This window comes from Aquarana catesbeiana, linkage group LG06 (assembly GCF_042186555.1).
Source record: "Aquarana catesbeiana isolate 2022-GZ linkage group LG06, ASM4218655v1, whole genome shotgun sequence".
NCBI lineage: Eukaryota > Metazoa > Chordata > Amphibia > Anura > Ranidae > Aquarana > Aquarana catesbeiana.
The window spans coordinates 390784826-390798703 of NC_133329.1; the positions used below are offsets into that span (position 1 = coordinate 390784826).

The window sequence follows — 13878 nt, forward strand, 5'->3', positions numbered from 1 at the left end:
TCCCCCTGTACTGTACCCTCCTACCCCCTGTACTGTGTCCACTTACCCTCCCCCTGTACTGTACCCTCCTGCCCCCTGTACTGTGTCCACTTACCCTCCCCCTGTACTGTACCCTCCTGCCCCCTGTACTGTGTCCACTTACCCTCCCCCTGTACTGTGTCCACTTACCCTCCCCCTGTACTGTACCCTCCTGCCCCCTGTACTGTGTCCACTTACCCTCCCCCTGTACTGTACCCTCCTGCCCCCTGTACTGTGTCCACTTACCCTCCCCCTGTACTGTGTTCACTTACCCTCCCCCTGTACTGTGTCCACTTACCCTCCCCCTGTACTGTGTCCACTTACCCTCCCTCCGTACTTTGTCCACTTACCCTCCCCCTGTACTGTGTCCATTTACCCTCCCCATGTACTGTGTCCACTTACCCTCCCTCTGTACTGTGTCCACTTACCCTCCCTCCGTACTTTGTCCACTTACCCTCCCCCTGTACTGTGTCCATTTACCCTCCCCGTGTACTGTGTCCACTTACCCTCCCCGTGTACTGTGTCCACTTACCCTCCCTCTGTACTGTGTCCACTTACCCTCCCCCTGTACCCTCCTTACACAGTTAATTTTTATCGCTTTAATTATTTGTCCTATTATGGGCGTGAGTGGAACCTCATGTCTAAGTTTTGCCTAAGGCCTCACAAAGCCTAGAGCCGCCTCTGTATATATCCTACACAGAGTAGCTATGAACCATGAAAACTGTATTTTTTCTGTTGAGACATCTTGTGTTTACATGAGTATCATAAACACAGTATTGAAACTTGTACTCCATTTTTCAAAATTATAATAAGGTGTAAAATTGCCATAACACAATAAAAAATACATAAAGCAATATTATTGAGAAAAATAGACTTTATTTAAAGGGGTCGTAAAGGTTTCATTTTTCTTTTTTAAAAAAAAATAACAAACATAGACTTTTTAAAAAAAAAATAACAAACATATACTTACCTCCACTGTGCAGTTCGTTTTGCACAGAGTGGCCCCCCGATCCTCGTCTTCTGGAGTCCCTGGGAGGCTGTCTCGGCTCCTCCCCACAAGAGCTAACCCCCCTCTGGGAAACGCTCTCCCAAGGGGGTTAGCTTGCGGGCGCGCTCCCGTGTGATACATTCAGCGGCCATAGCTTCCGATTGTATCACTCTGCCCGGCCCCCCGGCGCGCCGCATCATTGATTTGATTGACAGCAGCGGGAGCCAATGGCTGCACTGCTATCAATCATCCAATGAAGAGCAAACCGGGATCGCGCCCACAGAGGTTTGGGGCTCAGGTAAGTAAAACGGGGGCTCGGGGGGGACGGAGAGTGCAAGGTGTTTTTTCACCTTAATGCAGCATTAAGGTGAAAAAAGACAAGGGTTTACAACCCCTTTAACTATCTTTGTACAGAAAATTTAATACTCTTCTCCCTCCTCTCCTTCACCCTCTCCTTCAACGCTGTCAGTGGCAACCTCTTCATAATCCTTCTCCAGGGCGGCCATGTCCTCCCGAGCCTCAGAGAACTCTCCTTCCTCCATACCCTCACCAACGTACCAGTGCACAAAGGCACGCTTGGCATACATCAGATCAAACTTGTGGTCCAGGCGAGCCCAGGCCTCAGCAATGGCTGTGGTGTTGCTCAACATGCACACGGCACGCTGCACCTTAGCCAGATCTCCACCAGGAACTACAGTTGGTGGCTGGTAGTTGATACCAACCTTGAACCCTGTTGGGCACCAGTCCACAAACTGGATGGTGCGTTTGGTCTTGATGGTGGCAATAGCAGCATTAACATCTTTGGGCACCACATCACCACGGTACAGCAGGCAGCATGCCATGTATTTACCGTGTCTGGGGTCACATTTCACCATCTGGTTGGCTGGCTCAAAGCAAGCGTTGGTGATCTCAGACACAGAGAGCTGCTCATGGTAAGCTTTCTCTGCAGAGATTACAGGAGCATAGGTGGCCAGAGGGAAGTGAATACGGGGGTAGGGCACCAGATTGGTCTGGAATTCTGTCAAGTCCACATTCAGAGCTCCATCAAACCTAAGGGAAGCGGTGATGGAAGACACAATCTGGCCAATCAGACGGTTCAAGTTGGTGTAGGTTGGGCGTTCAATGTCCAGGTTTCTGCGGCAAATGTCATAAATGGCTTCGTTGTCCACCATGAAAGCACAGTCTGAGTGCTCCAGGGTAGTGTGGGTGGTGAGGATGGCGTTGTAGGGCTCAACCACAGCTGTTGAGATCTGAGGAGCTGGGTAGATGGAGAATTCCAGCTTGGACTTCTTTCCGTAGTCAACAGACAGACGTTCCATCAAGAGGGAGGTGAAACCAGAGCCAGTGCCACCACCAAAACTGTGGAAGATGAGGAATCCCTGGAGACCGGTGCACTGGTCAGCCTGAGAAAAGACACAGACATCTCTAAGGATAATGTTATATTTATACTCTTGACTAACGTGCTATATATACTGTAGCTAGGGAATGTATAGTTTCTGCCACTGTCTGCCATTAATAATAGGGAATGGTTGCAAGGCCACATCAACATACAAGTAAAGCCAGGCAATAATTATATTGGTGGGTCTACATTCATATAGCAAAGTTTTACATCTATCACACAAGAGGAACATATCATGTTACAAGAGAATAGTACAAACCTTGCAAAAATATACCAAAATGCAAAAAAATAATATTTTTTAAAGCTAGAGGTATCATGTGATCAATTACGGTTCCTGAATTTTTTGTTCAACTATCCTTACACTATGGATGGAATATTGGAACATTGAACATAGAACCCGGGACCAGGTAGTTCCCAGTGAAAGTGTTTGAGCAACAAAAACAAGTCTAATAATAGAGTGACTGCCTCATACCCTCTAATTTCCAATCTTGATCTAACCCTTAAGCCAACCCTCACACTTAACCACTCCCTAACCTAACTCCTAAAATTTAAAGTAGAACTATAAGCAAAACTTTTTTTTTTTTTTTTTTTTAATTTTGGATAGAGAAAGGGGAGGTTATAACCCCTGTCAGATTTGTTTTTTGCCATCTGTGTTCCATTGGGGAGATTTCCCTTCACTTCCTGTCCCATAGCCAAACAGGAAGTGAGAGGAAATCTCTGCAAATTAGGGAATTCCTTGGGGACCACCCAGGTCACCAGAACTAGTGTCCCCATTGGAAAATTTCCCCATCTATTGCTTTTCTGGGGACAACCTAAAATGTGGGATTCTCTTTTACTTTCACTTTCAACGATAATGGTAAACAGGACAAACAGAGAGGGTGAATCTCCTTAATGGGAGCACAGACAGCAATAAAAACTGACAGGGGTTCTAATCCCTCTCCACTTCATCCAAAATGTAAAAAAAAAAGTTATGCCTTTAGCTATGCTTTAACCTAGCCCCTTAAGACGTTGGGATCTATTTATGAAAAACTTAAAAAAAGACATTGATGAGCGAGTTTGGGGTGGAGGAACTTGACTGGCCTGCATCCTGACCTCAACTCGATAGAACACCTTTGGGATGAATTAGAGCGGAGACTGTGAGCCAGGCCTTCTCATCCAACATCAGTGCCTGACCTCACAAATGCACTTCTGGAAGAAGTTTTCAGGCGCTTTTCAGGCGCTATTTTTAGCGCAAAAGCACCTGAAAAATGCTTCAGTGTGAAAGGGGTCTAAATTCTTAGGATTAAAGATGATTTATTTGTTTGGCCAGATATTCAATATAACAAAATGGTTATCAAGGTCCATTGACAACTATGACTGTTGATGACAGACTTTGACTAGTGGGCTCAGAACAATGACATTGTATGTCTTATTATTATAATCAACATAGGTCTAGGTCAGAAACCACTCACCAGTTTGCGGACCCTGTCCAGCACCAGGTCGATGATCTCTTTGCCGATGGTGTAGTGACCTCGGGCATAGTTGTTGGCGGCGTCTTCCTTGCCAGTGATGAGTTGCTCAGGGTGGAAAAGTTGCCGGTAGGTTCCTGTCCTCACCTCATCTATAGAAATGTGACGGCAATGGGTCAGAACGTTGCTACAGGTGACAACACTTGGTGGACATCTCACACACCTTTTAATCACACAACATAACAGGCGACCTACTCACCAATCACAGTGGGCTCCAGGTCCACAAAGACAGCGCGGGGGACGTGTTTTCCAGCCCCGGTCTCACTGAAGAAGGTGTTGAAGGAATCGTCTCCACCTCCGATGGTTTTGTCACTGGGCATCTGTCCATCCGGCTGGATGCCATGTTCCAGGCAGTACAGCTCCCAGCAGGCATTGCCAATCTGTACACCGGCTTGGCCAACGTGGACTGAGATGCATTCCCTCTGTGTGGGGTAAATGGTACATGCAGTTAGGATTAGGACAGAGCAGTGCAGGCACACACAGGGCAAGGATGTATAGGGCAATCATATACATCAATGTATATAATTATTACAGGTACATACAGTATATAGCACCATCAATTTACACAACACTTTACATATATATTCTACATTTACATCAGTCCCAGCCCTCAAGAGCTTACAATCTAAGGTCCCTAGCTCTCATTCATACACACACATACTAGTGCCAATTAACCCACCAGCCTGTCTTTGGAAAGTAGGAGGAAACCAGTTAAACCCACACAGGCACAGGGAGAACTTGCACACTCCATGCGGGTAGTGCCGTGGTTGGGATTTAAACCGATGACCCCTAGTGCTGCTAGGTGGAAGAGCTAACCACTCAGCCACTGTGTTGCCCATAGCATAGACCAGCAGAGTGCAGTTACATGTGTAGATTGACAGAGTGCGGTCACACATATGGGATGTAAAGGATCCAGAGTGCGGTCACACATAGAGGGATGTATAGGATGACATATTGCAGCCACACATAGAGGAATGTATAGGATGACAGAGTGCAGTCAACACATAGGGGGATGTATAGGATAGCAGAGTGCAGTCAACACATAGGGGGATGTATAGGATAGCAGAGTGCAGTCAACACATAGGGGGATGTATAGGATGACAGAGTGCAGTCACACATAGAAAGATGTATAGGATGACAGAGTGCGGTCACACATAGAAAGATGTATAGGATGACAGAGTGCGGTCACACATAGAGGGATGTATAGGATAGCAGAGTGCAGTCAACACATAGGGGGATGTATAGGATGACAGAGTGCAGTTACACATAGGGGGATGTATAGGATGACAGAGTGCAGTCACACATAGAAAGATGTATAGGATGACAGAGTGCGGTCACACATAGAGGGATGTATAGGATGCAGAGTGCAGTCACACATAGAAGGATGTATAGGATGGCAGAATGCAGTCACACATAGGGGGATGTATAGGATGACAGAGTGCAGTTACACATAGGGGGATGTATAGGATGACAGAGTGCAGTCACACATAGAGGGATGTATAGGATGCAGAGTGCGGTCACACATAGAGGGATGTATAGGATGACAGAGTGCAGTTACACATAGGGGGATGTATAGGATGACAGAGTGCAGTCACACGTAGAGGAATGTATAGGATAGCAGAGTGCGGTCACACACAGAGGGATGTATAGGATGACAGAGTGCAGTCACACATAGGGGGATGTATAGGGTGACAGAGTGCAGTCACACATAGGGGATGTATAGTTTGACAGAGTGCAGTCACACATAGGGGGATGTATAGGATGACAGAGTGGAGTGCAGTCACACATAGGGGATGTATAGGATGACAGAGTGCAGTCACACATAGGGGATGTATAGGATGCAGAGGGCGGTCACACATAGGGGATGTATAGGATGACAGAGTGCAGTCACACATAGGGGGATGTATAGGATGACAGAGTGCAGTCACACGTAGAGGAATGTATAGGATAGCAGAGTGCGGTCACACACAGAGGGATGTATAGGATGACAGAGTGCAGTCACACATAGGGGGATGTATAGGGTGACAGAGTGCAGTCACACATAGGGGATGTATAGTTTGACAGAGTGCAGTCACACATAGGGGGATGTATAGGATGACAGAGTGGAGTGCAGTCACACATAGGGGATGTATAGGATGACAGAGTGCAGTCACACATAGGGGATGTATAGGATGCAGAGGGCGGTCACACATAGGGGATGTATAGGATGACAGAGTGCAGTCACACATAGGGGGATGTATAGGATGACAGAGTGCAGTCACACATAGAGGACGTATAGATTGGCAGAGTGCGGTCGGTCGCTCACCATGATGGTGAATAAGGTTGGTCTCTCCTGGTTCCAAAGGGTTAGGTGTTCGGTGTGGAGTGGTCACTGTCCCCTCTCTCTCCTCTCCTCCATATATATATAGGAGTTAGTGACAGTGGCATCCTTAGTAACAGGAGGGAGGTGGAGGGAACCTGGGGCAGGTGACACCATTGTGTGTTGTGGAGAGAACACAATCCTGCCTGGGAGGGGCTGCACTCAGCACAACACAACTGTTACCAGGTACAGAGAGTGACCCCCCCAGAGAGGGGACACAGATCATTACATGGAGGGAGATAGAGAGGGAAAGGAAGGAGGGAAGAGGGCAGATATGGAGGGAAGATTACTGGGAACATGGAGGAGGATTTCATATACAGTATGTGATGACAAACAGGAAAGAAGAAATAAAATAGTTACTGTTACACTTTCTTTGTAACTATTTACTATGACCATAAATTTTGTGTTTTTATTTTTTGTAATCATTCCAAATATTTAATTACAGACCTTTTTGCTATTTTTTTTTCCATCCAAACTAAGATTAAAATTCTGTTTAAAATGAATTTTTTTTTTGTGTGCATATTTTATTTAGTTTATTGATAAATCAATAAAATGAAAAAATAAATAAAAATAAAAGGTAACAGCAGATATTTACAGTGGATGGAGCCGGTGCCAGAAGAAGCAAGCAGCAGCGGAGGGAGCAGGAGCCACATAAGCTGATGCTTCCTCTGTAGTGCCGGATCCTGTCCCAGGCAAAGTGTATTGGGTATCACTCTGCCTGGGACAGAAACCTTTCTAACAGCCTGGCAATGCCAGCAGAAGCTGAAAGACAAAAAGGTCACAGGTTTTGCAGCGGGCATATTAGAACTTTTTTTTTTTTTTTAAAGGGGTTTTTAGGCTGCTTTCACACCGATCCAAAGATGCAACACAGTGCACCTGTGGCTTTCTTGCAGGTTAGCTGCACTGAGCCGTAAACTTCTGTAGCACTGCCCCCTCGGGGACTGCTTGGATTTACCGGCTCATCTGCATCTTCATGACCCTGGGAACATTCCAAAGCCGCATACATACGAGCGGAATGTCCGACGGAAAAAGTCAGACAGAAGCTTTGCATCGTCTATTCCGATCGTGTGTATGCCTCATCAGACTTTTGTTTTCGAAAATTCTGACGGACCTTTAAATGGAACATGTTCTAAATATTTCCGACGGAACCAATTCCTCGGGAAAACCGATCGTCTGTGTGCTGTTCCGATGGACCAAAAATAACGCATGCTCTGAAGCAAGTACGAGACGGAAGCTATTGGCTACTGGCTATTGAACTTCCTTTTTCTAGTCCCGTGGTAAGTGTTGTACGTCACCGCGTTCTTGACGGTCGGACTTTGGTCAGACTTTGGTTTGACCGTGTGTAGGCAAGACCACTTCAATGGAATTCCCTCGGAGAAACTTTCAGAGTTTATTCAGATGGCAAAACCGGTCATGTGTACGTGGCATAACCCACCTGACACTCTGGGTTCAGTCATCTTTGCACCACCTAAAGTAATAAGTCAATCCACACAATGAGTTTATATTCTAATAACGTTTACTGAATTACTCAAGGAAGATTTTGTTGCACAAGGAGGTAATAGATCAACTGAACTTTGGATAACAGTCCTAGTTCAGTAGAAGAATTCCTCAACAATAATACAAGTTAAACAGTATGGAGATAAAAGTCTTATATACACGTATGTACAATAGAGTACTCCTTGAAGATGACCTGAAAGGATAAGCAAGACCAAAAGACATTAATTCTGGCAAGACTTCTAAAGGGGAAACCCAGGCCGGCCTAATTGACTGTAATCCTAATGAGAAATCAATTGAACAAGAACAGTATGAGGGCCCTTTAAGTAGTAGTGACAGTAATGTCCCCATGTCCCCCCAGATAGTCTGCGCTAGCAGTTGGAGATCATTAACTGTATCCAATAAGGTGCAGCAACAAGGTAATGATACTTCATGGAAAAAAGGTTGATGTGACAGGTGTATATGTACAATGTTCAAATAGAGATGCAGTAAAGTGTTTCCCCAGCTGTCTGTGCACAGTGTCCCAGTAAAGCAGCAAAGAACGGTTTGTAAAGATGGGCAATTGCCCTCTCACCAACGACCAGGCCAATTCAATGCCTTCCGAACAGCGACTCCTGAAGAGGCGTCCTTACAGCGGTTCTACTCGCGACAATAATCCGATGAACAGCACAAAGCGCGGGTTGTTGGACTATCAGGGTGATGCTGGATAGATGCCTGATGATCAGCAAGCAGAGATGGGCCCTTCTCAGCCGGGCTGGAATGTCATACACCGGGTGGTAGGCTGCGACCTCACCCTCTCGGAACGGAGAGGTCCGTCACACGCCAAGGCCAGGAGGAAGAGAGCGCAGCGCGTGTCCCTGGTCTCTTTTATGCTCTTTCCAGCATTCTCTCTGATGGTAGCAAAGATCTCTGGGATATGAAGTACGGGTGCATAGTCATACAGAGTAATTGCCATTCTGAGGAGCTACCAATCCCACAATCCCTTTGGGTCGACTCACAGATATGAGGTCAGTTAGTGATGCTGGGCACTAGAGGGACAATACAGTACGTAGAAATGATGGGCTTTGCAATTGTAGTTCACATTGCTACACTTATATTAACTCCTGTGGGTTTGGTGCACTTTCAGAAAGTGTTCCCCACCTGCAAGATAGGGTTGCCACCTCATCCCTTTAAACCTGAACTCCTATTAATTACACAGGTTCTGTGGCTGATTAAGTTGTTAATTAAACTCACTTGGTGCCTTATCTGCCTTTAATTAGCCTCAGTACCTGTGTAATTCCTATGTGTTCGGGTTTAAAGGGATGAGGTGGCAACCTCACTGCAAGATATTATTGAAGTCTATGGGAAAGTGCAGCAAACCTGCAGGAAAGCCGCAGGTGCACTGCGCTGCACCCATGGTGTGGGTAAACCGCAGCACATCAGTGTGAAAGCAGCTTTATAGGGGGCTCAGGACAGTAAGGGCCTATTTACATTTGTGGTATGGGGGCGGGGGGGGGTAAAACCCCATAGTTGAGATGATCTGATCAGTTCCTTGTGTTTAGGCTGAAGTGGATGGTTTCATGGCTGACGGTAAGTATCGCTCCATATCAAAACTTCCTCTGCTGCCACTTCCAGCAACGTCTCCTCCAATCCACGCTTATCTAGACCCTTAGGGCTCATGCACACTGCAGGTCAAAAAAAAGCTGTTTTTTACAGGCGTTTGAGCTTTTTTTCTGCCTATAAAAGCTTGAAGAAGCGTAATTCATGAGCCTGAAGCTCCTCAGATTTGGAGTTTTTTTTCCACCCTGGCAGCTTTGATGGCAGACACGTACACATACACCTTAAAGGCATCCCACGCGACGAGCGCACCACCGTGCCCTCATTGAACCCCCAGAACTCCTTCAAGTGTGGCGAGACCAGGGCCTCAACCGAGGGCTCCGCCACCCAACCCGAGTGCAACCACCAAACCTCTGTGCATTTGCTCTGTATGAAACCAATCGTGACCTGTAAGGGTGTGTGATCAGAAATCCCCCCTGCTAGGTAGCAAACCTCTTTGACCAGGGGTAGCAGAGTTGAGTTGCCAAAGGCTAGGTCAATACGGGAGGAGGAGGCACTGACGTGGGGAAGATAGGAGTAGCCCTTCTCCCCAGGGTGTTTCCAACGCCATAGCTCCTCCAGTGCCACTGAGTCCGCCCAATGTCTAAGGTCAAGGTTTTGCACCCAAGTCGGATTGGAGGTGTCCAGAGTATAGTCTAGTATGTTGTCGAAATCACCAGCTACAAATAACTTCAATGGGCCATAGGTGGCGACTTTCTCCAGAACAGTGCACAGTACCTCACTTTTGAAAAGGGGGTGAGACATAAATGTTCACTATGGCCAATAACTGAGATTCAATGTCTAGCACCGCAATCACATCTATGACTACATGTTCAATAGAGCACGACAATTTTTTGTGGATTAAAATAGCAACACCCCTAGCATATGAGGAGTGTGTAGAGTGTATTGTTCTCTGTATCCAGTTTCTGATTAGGGAGAGTATTTTACTATAAGTCAAATGGGTCTCTTGCAAGAGGACTACATGAGGATTCTGGGATTTGAGATACTGAAGGGCCAGTGATCTTTTGAACTTTGAATTTAGCCCACGGACATTCTATGAGAGTATTTTAGGATTACTCATATAGTATTAGTCTGTGTGTCATATTCTCAGTATAAGGACAATTAGACGGGAGGCAAAAGGGGGAGGAACCTGAATGCAGGGAACTACAGCTCATCAGACAGCAGCATAATAGCAGTACATATTGTACAAGGCAAACGGAAAGCCCAATAACTTGAATTGTTTGGGCAAGACACAAAAAGTAAAAAAAGTTCCAGAAAAACATAAAAATAAAAATAAACAGTCTATTCCCAACACCCGGGTGAACAGACCTAGTAAACTAGTAAAACTTCTGGAGAAACTTTAGTCTCAAAATGGAATAAAACACTAGCGGACTGTTCAAAGAGTTTATCCACTTATAAAAGGGCCGTGGAGACGTATGATTAAGTCATATCTCCCAGAAACAGTACCTTAGTTCCCCGCAGTGAACGGATAGGCGATCCCGGGCTCTTGCTACCCGGTTTTCCCCCAATCTACCTCTGTGGAGAAACCCAAATGTAACAAATTTTTTTGATTACCCAGACCCGGTAGTTTGGACGAAATATGGTGTTAAGACCTTACAACATGTAGTTTTAAATGGCATTCTGCTAACCCTCAATGACCTCAAAGAGCACTACGGCCTACCAAACTCACACTTCTTTAGATATATTCAACTGAGGCATGCTTTTTTGCTCTCAATTCGGTGGGGACTCTCTTGTCCTTGAGCCCAGTGACCTAGAACTACTGACACGCAGTGACTCCTTATCTAAACCAGTCTCCAGTTTATACAAAGACCTCTTTTCGGAAACGGTCCCCCTGATATAAACCTGTAAGTTAGCCTGGGAGGCAGCAGCCCCTGGTCTAGACCAGGATGATTGGGACGACATTTGGGGGGCTCCATTTCAGTGCCTATTCTCTACTAGAGATTGTCTGATCCAGTACAAATTTTTACATATTATCTATCCTACTCCAGCCAGGTTAGCAAGGGATGTTTAGGGGCAAACACTCCTTATGCTGGAGATGTTCTGCACCTCTTGCAAACTTCATGCACGTTTTTTTGGGAATGTACGCATATTAAACCCTACTGGCAAGACATAACGCTGTGTATCTGGTCGTTCACCTCCATTCTTGATCCCCCTCACGGCTGAAGCATGTTTGCTGAACGTGGTTGAGCCCTTGGCTACCACTAGGGCTATACAAGCCCTTCTTACCCTCCTGTTCTACGCCAAGAAACTGATTATCCTGTCATGGAAGAGATCTTCTGCCCCAACTTTGGCTTTTTGGAAGTCCTTAGTTAACAAAGCAGTCTCAATTCGGTGGGGACCCTCTTGTCCTTGAGACCAGTGACCTAGAACTACTGACACCCAGTCACTCCTTATCTAAACCAGTCTCCAGTTTATACAAAGACCTCTTTTCAGAAATGGTCCCCCTGATGGAAACCTGTAAGTTAGCCTGGGAGGCAGCAGCCCCTGGTCTAGACTAGGATGATTGGGATGACATTTGGGGGGGGCTCCATTTCAATGCCTATTCTCTAATAGAGATCGTCTGATCCAGTACAAATTTTTACATAGAATCTATCTTACCCCAGCCAGGTTAGCAAGGGATGTTTAGGGGCCAACACTCTTTATGCTAGAGATGTTCTGCACCACCTGCAATCTTCATGCACGTTTTTTGGGATTGTACGCATATTAAACCCTACTGGCAAGACATAGCACTGTGTATCTGGTCGGTCACCTCCATGTTGATCCCCCTCTCAGTTGAAGTGTGTTTGCTGAACGTGGTTGAGCCCCTGGCTACCACTAGGGCTATACAAACCCTTCTCATCCTCCTGTTCTACGCCAAGAAACTGATTATCTTGTCATGGAAGAGATCTTCTGCCCCAACTTTGGCTTTTTGGAAGTCCTTAGTTAACAAAGCAGTCTCAATTCGGTGGGGACCCTCTTGTCCTTGAGCCCAGTGACCTAGAACTACTGACACGCAGTGACTCCTTATCTAAACCAGTCTCCAGTTTAATACAAAGACCTCTTTTCGGAAACGGTCCGCCTGATGCAAACCTGTAAGTTAGCCTGGGAGGCAGCAGCCCCTGGTCTGGACCAGGATGATTGGGACGACATTTGGGGGGGGCTCCATTTCAATGCCTATTCTCTAATAGAGATCGTCTGATCCAGTACAAATTTTTACATAGAATCTATCTTACCCCAGCCAGGTTAGCAAGGGATGTTTAGGGGCCAACACTCCTTATGCTGGAGATGTTCTGCACCTCTTGCAAACTTCATGCACATTTTTTGGGATTGTACGCATATTAAACCCTACTGGCAAGACATAGCGCTGTGTATCTGGTCGGTCACCTCCATTCTTGATCCCCCTCTCGGTTGAAGTGTGCTTGCTGAATGTGGTTGAGCCCCTGGCTACCACTAGGGCTATACGAACCCTTCTCACCCTCCTGTTCTATGCCAAGAAACTGATTATCCTGTCATGGAAGAGATCTTCTGCCCCAACTTTGGCTTTTTGGAAGTCCTTAGTTAACAAAGCAGTCCCTTTTTAAAAAGCAAGCAACCTATCTAAGTAGGGGGGGTCCCGGCCAAGTTCGTCAAGGTATGGCGGGGGGGGGCTGGATGGCATCCGCTGACATGGTTTCGGATTAATTTCATAAGTGCTTCAGTTATTGGTCCTTGTTTCGGGATAGATTGACAGGTGGAGGGTGCTTTTGGGCTGATGGGTGGTTGTGGATTGAACTTATTGTAAAGTTATGATATCTTGGGTGCTTCTATGGTCCTCGATTCTCCTGATGGGAGGGGGGGGGGGGGGGTCGGGGAACTGTATTACAGGCATCATCCTCTATGGTTGACAGGGGCATCTTTGAGCCAGCTGACTGAATATCTGCTCCCTGTTGGAGGCTCATCGAATGTGCATATTTGTCTGGGCAAATGTTAAACTGATTTTTTCCTGTTTTTTTTTTTGGGTTGTAGACTGGTCAAACCTTCAATGTGACCGTTTTTTGGTTTCCACGATGTGCGTTTTTTGTTGTTGTATGTATTTACTGGAAATCTCAATAAGAGGTAATTTACAAAAAAAATAAAAATACTTCTAGGCAGAAATGAAAACTAGATTTCTGGTAAGGAGGCATCCCATGTGATCTATGGTGGAGGTGCTCCTTGGTGATCTGTTCTCACAAATTACCTGAACAGACAAAAACAGTCTGGCGCCAGGAAACTGGCACATCTATTGCATTAAGAACCTTGTGAATGTCCTGCAAGAGCACAAAGAGCAGCTGTGTGGATGAGCACACCAGGAGGGGTGTGAATACAAGTAAAAACATTCAGGAGCAACCACAATTGAAAGCGCTGTGTGTCCCTGTTACCCATTTCAGGGACGAATCAGGACCGATTCTATGCCTGAATTCAGCCCTGAAACCGAGCCAAAGACGCACAGTGCAGTGCGTGCGCAGCCACAACGGAGATATGTGAACCGGTTCCATAGGGAGCCAGTCACATTCTCCTG

General features: G+C 46.2%; 1 protein-coding gene across 1 annotated transcript; it reads right to left on the reverse strand.

The window, feature by feature from the left end:
* Positions 1–874: 874 nt before the first annotated feature.
* On the reverse strand, positions 875–6363 carry LOC141147176 (tubulin alpha-1D chain-like). Its single transcript, XM_073634334.1, has 4 exons — positions 6219–6363; positions 4113–4335; positions 3857–4005; positions 875–2409 (listed from the first exon to the last, which is right to left on the reverse strand). Exons 1-4 carry the CDS (start codon positions 6219–6221, stop codon positions 1426–1428), a joined length of 1359 nt encoding a protein of 452 aa, XP_073490435.1. The 5' UTR covers positions 6222–6363; the 3' UTR covers positions 875–1425.
* Positions 6364–13878: the final 7515 nt, after the last annotated feature.

What these genes read in the sequence shown, in the direction of transcription:
- LOC141147176 (XM_073634334.1), bottom strand. An exon ending in CCTGGAGCCCACTGTGATTG is followed by an intron (nt 4,006 to 4,112) that starts GTGAGTAGGTCG and finishes ACATTTCTATAG; the next exon opens with ATGAGGTGAGGACAGGAACC. An exon ending in TGGACAGGGTCCGCAAACTG is followed by an intron (nt 2,410 to 3,856) that starts GTGAGTGGTTTC and finishes GTCTTTTCTCAG; the next exon opens with GCTGACCAGTGCACCGGTCT.